We start from the raw sequence: 16791 nt of genomic DNA, 5'->3' as shown, positions 1-16791 counted from the left end.
TGTATGATCACTTTTATATACAGTAACATCAGATACCTGTCCTGATCTCAGGGGTTTCATGTATGATCACTTTTATATTAGTTAACATCAGATACCTGTCCTGATCTCAGGGGTTTCATGTATGATCACTTTTATATTAGTTAACATCAGATACCTGTCCTGATCTCAGGGGTCTCATGTATGATCACTTTTATATACAGTAACATCAGATACCTGTCCTGATCTCAGGTGTTTCATGTATGATCACTTTTATATACAGTAACATCAGATACCTGTCCTGATTCCAGGTGTTTCATGTATGATCACTTTTATATTATATACAGTAACATCAGATACCTGTCCTGATCCCAGGGGTTTCATGTATGATCACTTTTATATTATATACAGTGTCATCAGATACCTGTCCTGATCCCAGGGGTTTCATGTATGATCACTTTTATATTATATACAGTGTCATCAGATACCTGTCCTGATCCCAGGGGTTTCATGTATGATCACTTTTATATTATATACAGTAACATCAGATACCTGTCCTGATCTCAGGGGTTTCATGTATGATCACTTTTATATACATTAACATCAGATACCTGTCCTGATCTCAGGTGTTTCATGTATGATCACTTTTATATTATATACAGTAACATCAGATACCTGTCCTGATCTCAGGGGTTTCATGTATGATCACTTTTATATTATATACAGTAACATCAGATACCTGTCCTGATCTCAGGGGTTTCATGTATGATCACTTTTATATACATTAACATCAGATACCTGTCCTGATCTCAGGTGTTTCATGTATGATCACTTTTATATTATATACAGTAACATCAGATACCTGTCCTGATCTCAGGTGTTTCATGTATGATCACTTTTATATACAGTAACATCAGATACCTGTCCTGATCTCAGGGGTTTCATGTATGATCACTTTTATATTATATACAGTAACATCAGATACCTGTCCTGATCTCAGGGGTTTCATGTATGATCACTTTTATATTATATACAGTAACATCAGATACCTGTCCTGATCTCAGGGGTTTCATGTATGATCACTTTTATATACAGTAACATCAGATACCTGTCCTGATCTCAGGGGTTTCATGTATGATCACTTTTATATTATATACAGTAACATCAGATACTTGTCCTGATCTCAGGGGTTTCATGTATGATCACTTTTATATTATATACAGTAACATCAGATACCTGTCCTGATCTCAGGGGTTTCATGTATGATCACTTTTATATTATATATATTAACATCAGATACCTGTCCTGATCTCAGGGGTTTCATGTATGATCACTTTTATATACAGTAACATCAGATACCTGTCCTGATCTCAGGGGTTTCATGTATGATCACTTTTATATACAGTAACATCAGATACCTGTCCTGATCTCAGGGGTTTCATGTATGATCACTTTTATATACAGTAACATCAGATACCTGTCCTGATTCCAGGTGTTTCATGTATGATCACTTTTATATTATATACATTAACATCAGATACTTGTCCTGATCTCAGGTGTTTCATGTATGATCACTTTTATATTAGTTAACATCAGATACCTGTCCTGATCTCAGGGGTCTCATGTATGATCACTTTTATATACAGTAACATCAGATACCTGTCCTGATCTCAGGTGTTTCATGTATGATCACTTTTATATACATTAACATCAGATACCTGTCCTGATCTCAGGTGTTTCATGTATGATCACTTTTATATTATATACAGTAACATCAGATACCTGTCCTGATCTCAGGGGTTTCATGTATGATCACTTTTATATTATATACAGTAACATCAGATACCTGTCCTGATCTCAGGGGTTTCATGTATGATCACTTTTATATACATTAACATCAGATACCTGTCCTGATCTCAGGTGTTTCATGTATGATCACTTTTATATTATATACAGTAACATCAGATACCTGTCCTGATCTCAGGTGTTTCATGTATGATCACTTTTATATACAGTAACATCAGATACCTGTCCTGATTCCAGGTGTTTCATGTATGATCACTTTTATATTATATACATTAACATCAGATACCTGTCCTGATCTCAGGTGTTTCATGTATGATCACTTTTATATTATATACAGTAACATCAGATACCTGTCCTGATCTCAGGGGTTTCATGTATGATCACTTTTATATACAGTAACATCAGATACCTGTCCTGATCTCAGGGGTTTCATGTATGATCACTTTTATATTATATACAGTAACATCAGATACCTGTCCTGATCTCAGGGGTTTCATGTATGATCACTTTTATATACAGTAACATCAGATACCTGTCCTGATCTCAGGGGTTTCATGTATGATCACTTTTATATTATATACAGTAACATCAGATACTTGTCCTGATCTCAGGGGTTTCATGTATGATCACTTTTATATTATATACAGTAACATCAGATACCTGTCCTGATCTCAGGGGTTTCATGTATGATCACTTTTATATTATATATATTAACATCAGATACCTGTCCTGATCTCAGGGGTTTCATGTATGATCACTTTTATATACAGTAACATCAGATACCTGTCCTGATCTCAGGGGTTTCATGTATGATCACTTTTATATACAGTAACATCAGATACCTGTCCTGATCTCAGGGGTTTCATGTATGATCACTTTTATATACAGTAACATCAGATACCTGTCCTGATTCCAGGTGTTTCATGTATGATCACTTTTATATTATATACATTAACATCAGATACCTGTCCTGATCTCAGGGGTTTCATGTATGATCACTTTTATATTATATACAGTAACATCAGATACCTGTCCTGATCTCAGGTGTTTCATGTATGATCACTTTTATATACAGTAACATCAGATACCTGTCCTGATCCCAGGGGTTTCATGTATGATCACTTTTATATTAGTTAACATCAGATACCTGTCCTGATCTCAGGGGTCTCATGTATGATCACTTTTATATTAGTTGACATCAGATACCTGTCCTGATCTCAGTTGTTTTGTGTATGATGACTTTAAATAAAAATAGAAAATAAATATGAGTTATGTTAATTAACTAAGATTGAGAAAGAAAAATTATCCACGGTTTATTACAGAAAAATGTGGTATTTATTTGTTTAAACATGACTGAATACCATATTTTAAACTACAAAAACACGGTTAATCTTACCACAACCATTATTACTTGGTTTACGTTACCATGGAAGTACAAAAGCCCAGAGACAGTAAAACGGAGTAAAACGAGGTCATCTGTTTTTGCTAATGAAATCTTTAAAATATAACATTATAAAAACAAAAACAAAAAATAACCTGTATGATTGTTTTTTTCCTTCGTTATCCACCGCGGTAGGTTCTTTATCCATAATCATCCGGTTTGAAATGACCGCGCTAAAAAAGAACATGTACTGCGCATGATCGGTGACCTCTCAGTATTGTTTTTTTTCTTTAAGGGGGCGTTTCCCAAACGCCGACCAAGCCACGCCCATTTTACGTCGTGGTAATGAAACCCCTGGAATTTAGTGCATGCCGTTTTGACACAGTGTCGAGATCCCGAAGCGCAAGTGTTTCGAATCACTGCACCGAAGCATGATCCGAAGCACCCAAGTCACGTGACTAAAGTGTTTCGAAACACCTAGTCACGTGACTAAAGCGATTCAAAGCATCGATCAGCTTAGAAACGTTTCGAGACCTGGTGAATCCTAATTTGACTGCCAAGGTCTCCAAATTATCTCTGTCTCAATTGGCTTAGAGCACTGTGGGTTTGCTTATTGATTCTATGCTTAGCATGATGTTTTGGGCAGTCAGATGGGTAGCACATCGCACAAAAACATGTATACAATTATATACAATCGATTATGAAAACGATTGACACGTAGCTCTGCAGAAAGAAAGATGGTTCGTTTTGTCGCGCGCACGTGACAGGTACCCCCTGCAGTGAGCTATGGAAGTAAATTGCGCATGCGCCAGAAGCTTATAAGGCGCATGCGCCAACAAGAAGGGCACGCATCAACGCAAAACTAAGAATTTTGTATTAGTTCAACGAAATATTTTAAGTTTTTCACATTGAAGCACCATATTTGTTGAACAAACTAACTATTATTTGTCAGCATTTCAAATGAAAATATTTAAATTCAGTTAACTTATTAATCTTTGTTCAGAGGACTTTTTGAAAGTTGGCGTTTTTACAGTGTTCAAAACCCAATGATTGACCGGGTCACAAATCATGAAAAGACACAGAAGACACATTTCAGCAGACGTTTCTGCATATTTTAACTCAAAAATGGCATTTCAGACCATATGTAGGTCCTTTTTTTCTACCCAAGATTCATCAGCTTTAATAGGTGTGTCTTTTCTTTCTTTCAGAGGTTGGCCAGAGAGGCTGAAGACATCCAACGAGAGCATTCATGGCAAGATGCAATCAAGGTAAGGCCAACATTCATGACATATGACAAAGGTTTGATGTCGAAATCATCTTTTATATAAAATTACAATGTAGCTTTGATTGCGTTCAATAAAAATGTAACTCAAATAATAGGTAACTACTAGGTAGCAATAGGATGGATGTAAAGAATGTAAAACATAGGTAAGAGGATGTAAATGTGTAATGCTTTAGATTAATTACTGATTCTCACAGTTATGGGATATTACTTATACCTGTTATTAAGATATTGTCTGTTTATTAGTGCTTATAAAACACTTATTCTGCATGATCTTATTCTACATCCCTTATCTTACTCAATACCTAAAGTGCTATCTTAATAACTATTAAAAAAAATCTCACATTATTATTATTTTTTGCATAAATTTTTGTTAATAGTTTACTAATGGTGAGGATTGTACTATAAATTAGGTCTGACCATACAATAATTATATTACTGATGGGCAAAGATTAATCATAGCCAAAATAGAAATTTGTTTTGACATAATATACTGCATATGTGTGTGTACTGTGCATATTTATTATTTATATATAAATACACACTTGAATGCATATATTTGAGAAAAGATATATGTATATGATACAAATTATTATAAATACCTATGACAACAAAAATTGTATCGTTTCATTTTAATGTACACTACCTGACAAAAGTCTTGTCGTTGATCCCAGTTGTAAGAGCAACAAAAAATAACTTGACTTCTAGTTTATTATTGGTAAGTGGCAGAAGGTAGGTTTTTCTGATTAATCATCTGTTGAGCTGGATCCCAATCATCACAAATACTGCAGAAGACCTACTGGAACCTGTATGGAACCAAGATTCCCACAGAAATCAGTCAAGTTTGGTGAAGGACAATTCATAGATTGGGGTTACATTCAGTATGGGGGTGTGCAAGAGATCTGTAGAGTGGATGGCAACATCAACAGCCTGAGGTCTCAAGACATTTGTGCTGCCCATTACATTACAAACCACAGGAGAGGGCAAATTCTTCAGCAGGTGTAACGGGGAGACTGACACGGAGGGATCCATATGCAGTATTTATTAATCACACTTACTCAAACATACAATATGCACAAAGGTGCAAACACACATCGACAGTAGCAGTATAGGTATCAAGGCTGGCGGCTGACAGACACCGAGTGAATTACTAGGCAAGGGTCAGAGGCAGGCGGCGTGATTCAGAGTCCGGGTATCAGGCTTGAATCAAGGGCAGGCAGCGAGTATCAGAGTCCGTGTATCAGGCTTGGGTCGTGGGCAGGCAGAAGGCAAAGCAGAGTCAGAAACGGGCTGGAGTAATGCACAGGAGATCAGGCAGGATATAACGCTCAGTAATGCTGGCCGGGGCTGAAACAAGACTTCGCAGTGAACTGGAGTTTGAGTGTGGCTTATATAGGGAGCGTGGGTCGTTAACTGGATTCAGTTCAGGTGTGTGCATGATCAGTCTAGGTGGATGATGTAATGCTTAGAAATCCGGGGAGGGCGGCCTCTGCTGGCCAGCGAGGGGAATGACTGTGACCGAGTCGGTGACAGCAGGATAGCACTCCTCATACTTCAGCCTCCACATCAAAGCTCCTTAAAGCACAGAAAGTCAAAGTGCTCCAGGATTGGCCAGCCCAGTCTCCAGAGATGAACATTATTGAGCATGTTTGGGGTAAAATGAAGTAGAGGGCATTGAAGATGAATCCAAAGAATCTTGATGAACTCTGGGAGTCTTGCAAGAACTCTTTCTTTGCCATTCCAGATGACTTTATTATTCAGTGATTTGAGTCAGAGATGTATGGATGCAGTCCTCCAAGCTCATGATGGAGTCAGACACAATATTCATTCTGTTTCCACTGCAGCATGACTTCATATTATATAATGTACATTATTTCTGTCACAAGGCTTTTGTCTAAGTAAAATCAGACATTGCTGTCCTAATTAAATAGTTAAAAATCAAGGCATGATCATATTTTTTTCTGGTAAAATAAGCGTAATCTAGAGGCCTTTGTCCTTCATATTAGCCACTTCTGATACCAAACGATAAACTAGAAGTCAAGTTATTATTTGCTGTTCCTGAAACTTGGATAAGCTACAAGACTTTAGTCAGGTACTGTGTGTATTACATATGCACAATAAATATATAATACACAAATACGCAAACAATGTCAAAGCAAACGTATATTTTGGATGTGGTTAATCATGATTCATCTTTGCCCAGCACAAATAATTCCTAGTTCCAGTTCTCTCTCCAAAATAAAAATGAATAGTGATGTATACCTGTGTGTGTTTTGAAAGGTTTTCTGGTGCGAGATGCTTCATTGATTTCAGTTGAGGTGGCTGGTTAAGTTAGTCACGTTGTCAGATGTAAGTCTTTCAGTGAATCTCCTTGAGCGAATCCCCCTCGGCGCCCTTGGAGGGTTGAAGCTCAAACGCCGCAGCTGCATTGTGAGGAACAGTCTGAATGTGAGAGATTATATGCACTGACAGCTGAAGGATTCTGCAGACGTTCTATCACTGGATAGTCTGATATTATTGCCTTTGACACATGTGGTTCAATACAATGCTGAAGTGATATGTAGCGTGTTAGTGTGATACTGCAAGGCATTTCTTTCCTTATTGTTTGCTCGTTGTATCAGATGACTTTTAAAAGTGCCACGTCATATATTTTACAAAGTGTATAGAACTTTAAAGAAGTGAAATATAATGGCATGAAACAAATAAGTAAATATTCTAGCCTACAAGAGTGGTTACTCAAAAGTCTTGTTCTTGTTGTGGATTTTTGGCCCTTTTTTCAGCTACATCTTTTTCTCCAAAACTATAACCACACATCATATTTTTTTTTTCCTAAAAATGCAAGCATGTACATCAATATTTGTCACATATTGTTGCACAGTTTGTGTCAAATACAAAATTATACACGTTATACACGTACGTTATACACGTACGATGTAATAAGTAGCTGAAATAAGCATAAATGTCAGGGCATGTCAAAATATCTCAGGGGCCCCAAAATTACCTCAGACCCCTGGTGGTTAAACAATTTTATTTTTTCTTCTGATTGTCTGCAAAAAAAAAATAAAAAATAAAAAATGTTATACCATGACTTGCCTAATTACCCTAATTAACCTATTAAAATATAAATTTAAAAGATAGATTTGTGAGGGGTGTGGTCATATATGGTGAGCACTGTATATTGTTTACCTAGAGTGTTTACATGATCATACTACAGCAAAAGTAATATTATAAAGTAATATTATAAAGTAATACAACAAGCATTTAGTTTGGGCTAGCTTCTACAGCTGGACATTGCTTTACAATGCCCTTGATGGGTGAACATTAGCCAGTGGCTGAGTTTCTTTTGTCTCTCCAGGTGTGAGTAATTCATGACCATTATCACTCCCACGCATACAGCTGAGATGCCCCAAAATAGACTTTACAAAATGTAAATCATTGTAATGTTTTCTTTAAATGAGAGAACAAAGTATTTTTTTGCATAATTGTGAAGTAAATATTCTAGCCTACAAGACTGGTTACCCAAAAATTTTGTTCAGGCCCCTACATTGTATTTTTTTTTTTACCTTTTTTCAGCTACATTTATTTTCTCAAAATTATAACCATACATAATATCGTTTTTTCGGAAAAAAAAATGCAAGCATTTACATCAATATTTCTTACATATTATTGTTGCATGGTTTTTGCCGAATGCAAAAAAATACATGTTGGCCAATACGATGTATTAAGTAGCTGAAATAAGCCTAAATAATAGGGCATGTCAAAACATCCCAGGGGCCCCAAAATCGCCTTAGAAAATAATTTTGCAGATAATCAGATATATATATATATATATATATATATATATATATATATATATATATATATATATATATATATATATATATATATATACATACATATATAAATATATTTATATATATATATATATATATATATATATATATATATATATATATACATACATATATAAATATATTTATAAATAAATAAAAAAAAAAAAAATATATATATATATATATATATATATATATATATATATGTATGTATGTATGTATTTATGTAGGTATATATATATATATATGTATGTATGTATGTATTTATGTAGGTATATATATATATATATATATGTATATATATATATATATATATATATATATATATATATATATATATATATATATATATATATATATATATATATATATATATATACATATATATATATATATATATATATATATATATATATATATATATATATATATACATATATATATACATATGTATATATTTATACATATATATATATATATATATATATATATATATATATATATATATATATATATATATATATATATATATATATATTTATATATATATATATATATATATATATATATATATATATATATATATATATATATATGATTATCTGCAAAACAAACAACTGTTATACCAGGACTTAGCTAATTACCCTAATTAACCAATTAATTTGGAACATTTTCCCAAAGTGTCCTCGGGAGTTTGTTTTCCATATCAAACTTGCGAAGTCTGAACTTACAAGGAGAGGATGCAGGACTGAACTGTGTGTGGGCTACTTAATATTGAGGAAAAAGCCCCAATCAGAAAAGCCCCTATCAAAGCCACTGTTTTCAGATGTCTCCGTTTTCCCCCATCCACAACGACACGGAGCAGCAGCGTTTTAGAATGAAAACCTCCTCTCCAGCGTTTTCAAAACACCCCGTTTTCACACTAGAAAACTCTGTAAGTGTGGACGGATGGCGTAACTTTAGCGAAACTTATGCGTTTTAAAACTAAAAGGTACAAGTGTAAAGTCTTTAAATGTCACTTTAAGCTAAATACTAATGTTTTGAACAATATCTAGTCAAATATTCTGTACTGTCATCATGACAAAGATAAAAGAAATCAGCTATTGGAAATGAGTTATGAAAACTAATGTATAGAAATGTATTAAAAACATTGTACAGAAATCAGGCATAAAATGTACAGGGGAGCTAATAATTCAGGAGATCGAATAATTCTGACCTCATCTGTATTATTTCTAAATTTTAGTTATCATTATAGTTTTCATTGTGAATAGCCGTCTGATATTAGGTTATTAATTTTACTAATACTAACAATTCATAATAACATAGACATTCTCAATAAGTGAGCTAACATTCATTGTGCGCATAAAAAAACAACAACAAAGTGGTTTTAGGCCCAGCATATGACGTCTGTAGTTCCAGTAGTAAGATTTTGAATAAACATTACGAAATTCAAAACAAAATCCGTAACAAGCATTTAGGCGATCAAAACACGAATTAACATTTCATGCTAAAATGATGCAGACATGAATCCTTCACAAAAGCATCAAACACCTGCATTTCATTTTTACATTTCATACAGACTATGAATGTAAAACCCAAATATGAAGACATCCATAGACAACTAGGGCTCAGGAAAATCCCCTGAAACATGGTTAAACGCAGTCACTGTTGAGCAGTTTTGTGTTGCGCAGAAATGCTGTGTGTAATGCAACACAGTCAATCAGAAGTCTTTCAGGCGATGACAGGACAGACAGACCGACAGACAGTCTCTTCACTGGTGACTTTAGTGTGTAAGCAGCCATGAATAGAGATGGGCTCTCAGAGAGGAGGTCTTATAATTATTAGTTTTAGAGCCTTTTCTCAAATATCCTGCGGGAGCAACGGGGTTAAAAATCCATTTGTGGGAAGTGTAGCATGACAGCGAGCACCGTCTCCCTGGAGACAGCAGTGTGTGCGTGCGTGTGTGTGTGTGTGTTTATGTCTGTCTCTGTCCTCTCTGTGTAAGGCATTGGTCTGGTGTTTGCTTCTACAGGTATGGAAAAACCTGCTCATGAAAAGGAATAGCCATCATTAACAAAGCTCTGATGTTCACTTATTGTATGTTCATTTAATACATATTTTATTAATAATTCCTTACTTTTATATACTTTTCTTTACACATTTTTTGGGGAGGGATCTCCTCATTCATCACCAGTGTGCAGCATCCACCCGGATGACATGATGGCAGCCATATTGCACCAGACCGCACACCACACACCAGCTGATTGGTGGAGAGGAGACGGAGTGATGAAGCCAATTATGATATGGGGATGGTTAGGAGGCCATGATTGACAGAGGCCAGTGGGAAAATTTGGCCAGGATGCCGGAGTTAAACCCCTACTCTTTTTTCGAAAGACATCCTGGGATTTTTAATGACCACAGAGAGTATAGAGTCCCCATCAATACATGGGGGTGTTAGGACCCACACAGCCCGCAGGTTGAGCACCCGCTGTTGGCCTCACTAACACCACTTCCTACAGCAGCCTATAGCTTTTCCATGTGGTCTCCCACCCAGAGGCTGACCAGGCACAGCCCTTATTAGCTTCAGTGGGAGACCATGTGAGTTGCAGAGAGCTAGCTGCTGGCATATTTTGTCAATTTGTGATCAGGTGTATTCGTCCATACAGTAGTTAAACAACTATAATCCACATACTGTCATAAAAATAGGTAATATATAGTAGTATTTTATGTATCATATTTTAATCATAAATTACTTTAATAATATAACACTGCTGAAAAAAATTATTCTTTGAATTTACATTTTTTTAAGCTAAGTGGTTTTTATTATTTTAAATAAATAAATTATTTAATTATTTGTAAGTGATTTTATTTATTTCTTTATATGGGCTGAGTTTAAACAAATTAATTACATTTAGTAATGTTCAACTTAGCAGTTTTTTCCCTTAGTTTCTGTTTAACGTTGAGAAGATTTTTTCAGCACATTTCTAAACATAATAGTTTTAATAACTCATTTTAAATAACTGATTTATTTTATCTTTGCTATGATGACAGTACAGGGTTCAATGCTAAGGATTTTTTCTACTGGTCCAATCGGGCCAATGGTTCAGATTTTTACTTGCCCTGCCAAAATTTTCACTGGCCCCATTAAAAAAATTAAAAGTTAATACTTATTTTTTAGCAACATATTTTAAATAATGAGTCAAAAATAACTTCTGTAAATCTAGAATTTCATTATTTGAAAAATGTTAATAAATGTATGAGCACAATTCAGAGCTATGCAAACAAAAATTGCATTATGGGAAATGTGGAGAATTTATCGAAATTATTTAACAAAAGGTGGCTGACTGGCAAACTGTGCAAAAAAAAAAAAATAAATAAAAAATAATAATCACCATTTTTTTCTGTGAGACGGCACACGGCATGCAGTATTTAGCCGTTGATGAAGGGTTGTAAGTGTTTGCTTCCATGATCCACAGGGTTTGTTGCATGGCTTTACCTGTGATGCTGTAAGAGCCGATACAGCTAAGCTGTTAGTTTGCTTTAAGCGTTTTTGTCGGGAGAGCAGTACGAGAATGGGAGAATGGCGGACTTTGTCTTTTATCAGTTGAGTTCGCTACCATTCATACACTGCAGTGTTTGCCTATGTTTAAAATCCTCCAGATTACCAACACGGCTAATGGTTAAAATAGACAGGGAAAGACACCTGCTGCACTGCTATCCACTGTGTCTGCATTCAGAGAGAAGTCCTCCTCATTTATAGTGTTTATATAAACACGATTATCTTTATATTTATATAACAAACTGTGGTTATGTGTATATACAGTTGAGGTCAGAATTATTAGCCAGCCCCCCCACCCCCCCACCCCCCCCTCTTTATTTTTTTATTTTTTAAATATTTCCCAAATTATGTTTAAAAGAGCGAGAAAATTTCCACAGTATGTCTGATAATATTGTTTCTTCTGGAGAAAGTCTTATTTGTTTTATTTTGGCTAGAATAAAAGCAGTTTTAAAATGTTTGAAAAACATTTTAAGGTCAAAATTATTAGCTCCTTTAAGCTTTATTTTTTTCGATAATCTACAGAACAAACCATCGTTATGCAATAGCTTGCCTAATTACCCTAACCTGCCTAGTTAACTTAATTAACCAAGTTAAGCCCTTAAATGTCACTTTAAGCTGTATAGAAGTGTCTAGAATAATATCAAGTTAAACATTATTTAGGGCGAGGCAGTGGCGCAGTAGGTAGTGCTGTCGCCTCACAGCAAGAAGGTCGCTGGTTCGAACCTCGTCTCAGTTGGCGTTTCTGTGTGGAGTTTGCATGTTCTCCCTGCCTTCGCGTGGGTTTCCTCCGGGTGCTCCGTTTTCCCCCACAGTCCAAAGACATGTGGTACAGGTGAATTGGGTAGGCTAAATTGCCCGTAGTGTATGAGTGTGTGGATGTTTCTCAGAGATGGGTTGCGGCTGGAAGGGCATCCGCTGCGTAAAAACCTGCTGGATAAGTTGGCGGTTCATTCCTCTGTGGCGACCCCGGATTAATAAAAGGACAAAGCCGACAAGAAAATGAATGAATAAATATTATTTACTCTCATCATGGCAAAGATAAAATAAATGAGTTTTTAGAAATAAGTTATTAAAACTATTATGAAAAAAAACCTTCTCTCTATTTAACAGAAGTTGTGGGAAAATAGGGGGCTAATAATTCAGGCGGGCTAATAATTCTGACTTCAACTGTATTATATGATCTTATGAATAACCTATCGTATATGTAGCAGGGCATTCAATTGCTTGATGTTTATTTCTTTGCATTTTAACTTTGTAAACTATAAAATCATGCGTCACCTCATATTTACTGTAATTTTTTTTTTTGTAGTCTGATTTTGTGCACCCACTGACAGTTGTTCGCTTTCCTCTTTGTCCCCTGCTTTCCCGGCCAAGCCCACTCCTCCCTGTACTTGCAGCGCTCCACGCCCATCATAAAGCATTTTTTAAAAAAATTCTGAGGTAGATTTAATCTGAAAGACGGGGGGTTTCATGACCCTTTTAAACATGTTTTTTTTCCTCCAGATGAATAACAATAAAAGCATTGACATCCAATTAGAATTCATCTTGCTATGAGGAGTGCTCACATTTCATCTGACACTTCTTTTATGAACCGTCCCCTCTGTATTCAATATATAGTATGAAATTCTTGACTAAAATGCTGCTTTTCAGTACATTTTAACCTGGAAATTTGTTTGGTGTGTTTGTTTTTTTGCATTTCTCATCTTTCAAGTCAGGCTTTTTTCCTCAATATATATTGGTTTTGACGTCTTTAATATATACGCTTCTCTCTCTGTTTTCATCCCTTCCTCCTCGCTCACCTTCCTCCTTCACTATCGCTCTCCTTTCCTCTCGCACCTCCCTCTTATCTGTCCTCGTTTCTAATCAGGCGTGAAAACAGTTTGAAAATATCATATTGTTGCAAATACTGCAATTGAATCCTAATGGCGTGCGGACATTAATAATGTATTGCGGGGCTGATTTCATTTGCCTTTATAATTAGGCCAGGTAATGAAGCTCTGTAGGGGCCAAACCAATTCACCGTCTTCACAGGAGAGACGGGAGCGAGTGGAGGACGCTGGGATGCGGCGACGATTTTCTCTGTTTTTTGTCGATTGCGGATTCGTAACAGTTTCACTCTCTCGATTGGAGCCACGCTGTAATTAGATTAGTCTCACATGCTCTTTAGCACATTAGGAGCGCAAAAAGAAGTCTCAGAGCGATGGATGGAGGAAATACGAGAGGCGGAGAGAAAAAGAGGCCGTTTGGGTGTCACAGATCAGATACAGAAGAGTAACAGGCTTAAATTCTGCTGGGGAGGCTAGTTTAGAGAAGTTGAGCTGCGTTCACATACTGGTTTTCCACACTGGTTACCATTACTTGGTCGAAAACAAGTGATATTACTTGAAAGATGTTGTCTGGGATGCTTTAGAGAATTTAGTCACTGATTCGTTTGTAATAAAAGGAAATTTGATTTTATTCATTCATTTTCCTTCAGCATAGTGCCTTATTTATCAGAGGTCGGCACAGCGGAATGAACCACCAACTATTCCAACATATGTTTTATGTAGCGGATGTCCTTCCAGGCGCAACCCAGTACTGGAAAACACCCATACACTCACATCCACACACACACTCATACACGTCTACCAAATGTCATTCATTCATTTTCCTGCACCAGCTAATCAAGCTTTTACTAGGTGTACTAGAAACATACAGGCAAGTGTGTTGAAGCAAGTTGGAGCTAAGGTCAGCAGGACACCGGCCCTCCAGGACTGACTTTGGAAACACCCCTGGCTTAGTCCCTTTATTCATCAGGGGTCGCCACTACGGAATGAACCGCCAACTTATCCAGCATAAGTTTTATGCAGCGGATGCCCTTCCAGCCGCAACCCAACACTGGGAAACACCCATACACTCTTGCTTTCACAGGCATACACTTTAGTTTATATAATTATAGTGCATGTGTTTGGACTGTGAGAGAAACCAACACATGGAGAACATGCAAACTCCACACAGAAATGCCAGGCAGGATTTGAATAAGCAACCTTCTTGCTGTGAGGTGACAGTGCTAACCAATGAGCCACTGTGAAGCCTAAATTCAATGTAAATTAAAGTTATTTTTTATTTAGTCATTTTTTTTGTTCTCAATACTAACAGTAATAAAATACCCACTTTAGAATTGTCTGTAGTGACGTCAGCGGTTAAAATAAAAAACAAAATGCAATAATTTACAATAGTTACAGATTCTATTTACTACTGAAATAAATATAGTAGTTGGTAGATAATATGAACTTTTTATGCATGTGAGTGTTTAAAATACATTTTGCCCTATTAGCTAAACTGTCTTTAGAACTAGCTTGTCGTGTTTAGAAGAGTAACAGGCTTAAATAGTGCTAAAAAGAAAAGAAAAGAATTTTGCTTTTTCAAATTCAAATTTTCAAATTATTTGTTTTCCATTTTAGTAAAACTACTGATTTTCATTTAATCAAATTTTATATTTGATTTGAAATGAAATGTAAGTGTGACATTTGTATCGATTTTATTTTATTTGCTGAAAATCTTAGATCAAACTATTTTTAAGTTCTGTTTTGTTTTATTTTAAATCTATATTAAATATACTTAATAAATAAGCACTTAATAATTAAATGTATACATATTTAATTGATTTTTTTGCAATTTAGAGATTAAACTACTGCTGATTTTCATTTTTAAAGATTTTCATTTTAATTTATTAAAAATTGTAACATTTATTCAAGTATTTTTTTTTCATTTAAATAATTTTATTTACTATATATATATATATATATATATATATATATATATATATATATATATATATATATATATTTTTTTTTTTTTTTTTTTTTTATTTAGTTAACAATACCAACATTAATTTACAGACACACTATTTTCTGTATTAATCAACATCAACAGTTAAAAAAAATGCTAGTTAAAATGAGTTTTTTTTAACAAAAATAAACTAAGCTTGTTGGATAATATAAAACTAAAAAGAAGTGTTTAAAATAAAATTAGCTAAACTGCCTTTATTAGTAGCGTGTAGTGTTTAGAAGAGTAACAGGCTTGTTACTCTTAAAATAGCGTTAAAAAAAAGACAGATCAAACAAAAGTTTGCTTTTTCAAATTCTTATTTTAATTTTCACTTATTCACATTATATTATTATTCACATTTTCTTTATTATTGATTAAACAACAAATTTTATATATTTTAATTTGAATTGAAATTAAATGTAGTGGTGACAATCAATTTTATTTTATTTGCAAAAAAATAAAAATAAATAAATTAAAATATATATATATATATATTTATATATATATTATATATATACAATTATTATATATATATAATTGGAATAAACCACCAACTTATCGAGCATATGTTTTACGCAGTGGATGCCCTTCCAGGTGCAACCCATCACTGGGAAACATCCATACACACTCATTCATACAAATTAGCCTACCCAATTCACCTGTACCACATGTCTGTTTACTGTAAGGGGAACCGGAGCACCCGGAGGAAACCTAAGCCAACAGGGGGAGAACATGCAAACTCAGCACAGAAATGACAACTGAACCAGCTGAGGCTCGAGTCAGCGACCTTTTTGCTGTGAAGCGAATGTGCTCCCCGCTGCTCCACCATGCAGCCCTTTCTGAAATATGATATATGATAACATTTACTTTTTGCAACCTAACACTGCTAATAAAATCACAGTCCTAACTCTTTGCACATTGAACTCACTGTTGCACCTGCCGCTTGTTCTGAATCTGTCACACAAATAAAATCTCCTTTATTGTTTGGACACAAACCCGCAGCCAGTCATCATCACTGTGTGTGTGTTTGCTAAAGTGTGTGTGTGTGTGTGTATGTGTGTGTTTGCTCAGTACTGCCTCAGTCTGGCTGTGCTTTGTACTAACAGAGGTGACATCATCGCTGACATTCCCACAATGCTGTGTG

General features: G+C 35.0%; 1 protein-coding gene across 11 annotated transcripts in view; it reads left to right on the top strand.

Moving 5' to 3' along the window:
- The window catches only part of cacna2d2a (calcium channel, voltage-dependent, alpha 2/delta subunit 2a), a 584267-nt gene that overhangs the window by 361255 nt on the left and 206221 nt on the right, over nt 1–16791 (top strand). For all 11 annotated transcript variants that reach the window (XR_012407349.1, XR_012407347.1, XR_012407348.1 and 8 more), the window contains 1 exon segment: nt 4372–4431. Coding sequence is in view for 8 of the 11 variants with exons in the window: in XM_073952940.1 (XP_073809041.1) it covers nt 4372–4431 (60 nt within the window). In the remaining 3 variants the exon portion in view is untranslated.

Source organism: Danio rerio, chromosome 6 (assembly GCF_049306965.1).
Source record: "Danio rerio strain Tuebingen ecotype United States chromosome 6, GRCz12tu, whole genome shotgun sequence".
Taxonomy (NCBI): Eukaryota; Metazoa; Chordata; class Actinopteri; order Cypriniformes; family Danionidae; genus Danio; species Danio rerio.
Note: the sequence above shows the minus strand (reverse complement) of the source record. Positions and strands in the feature narration are given on the sequence as shown.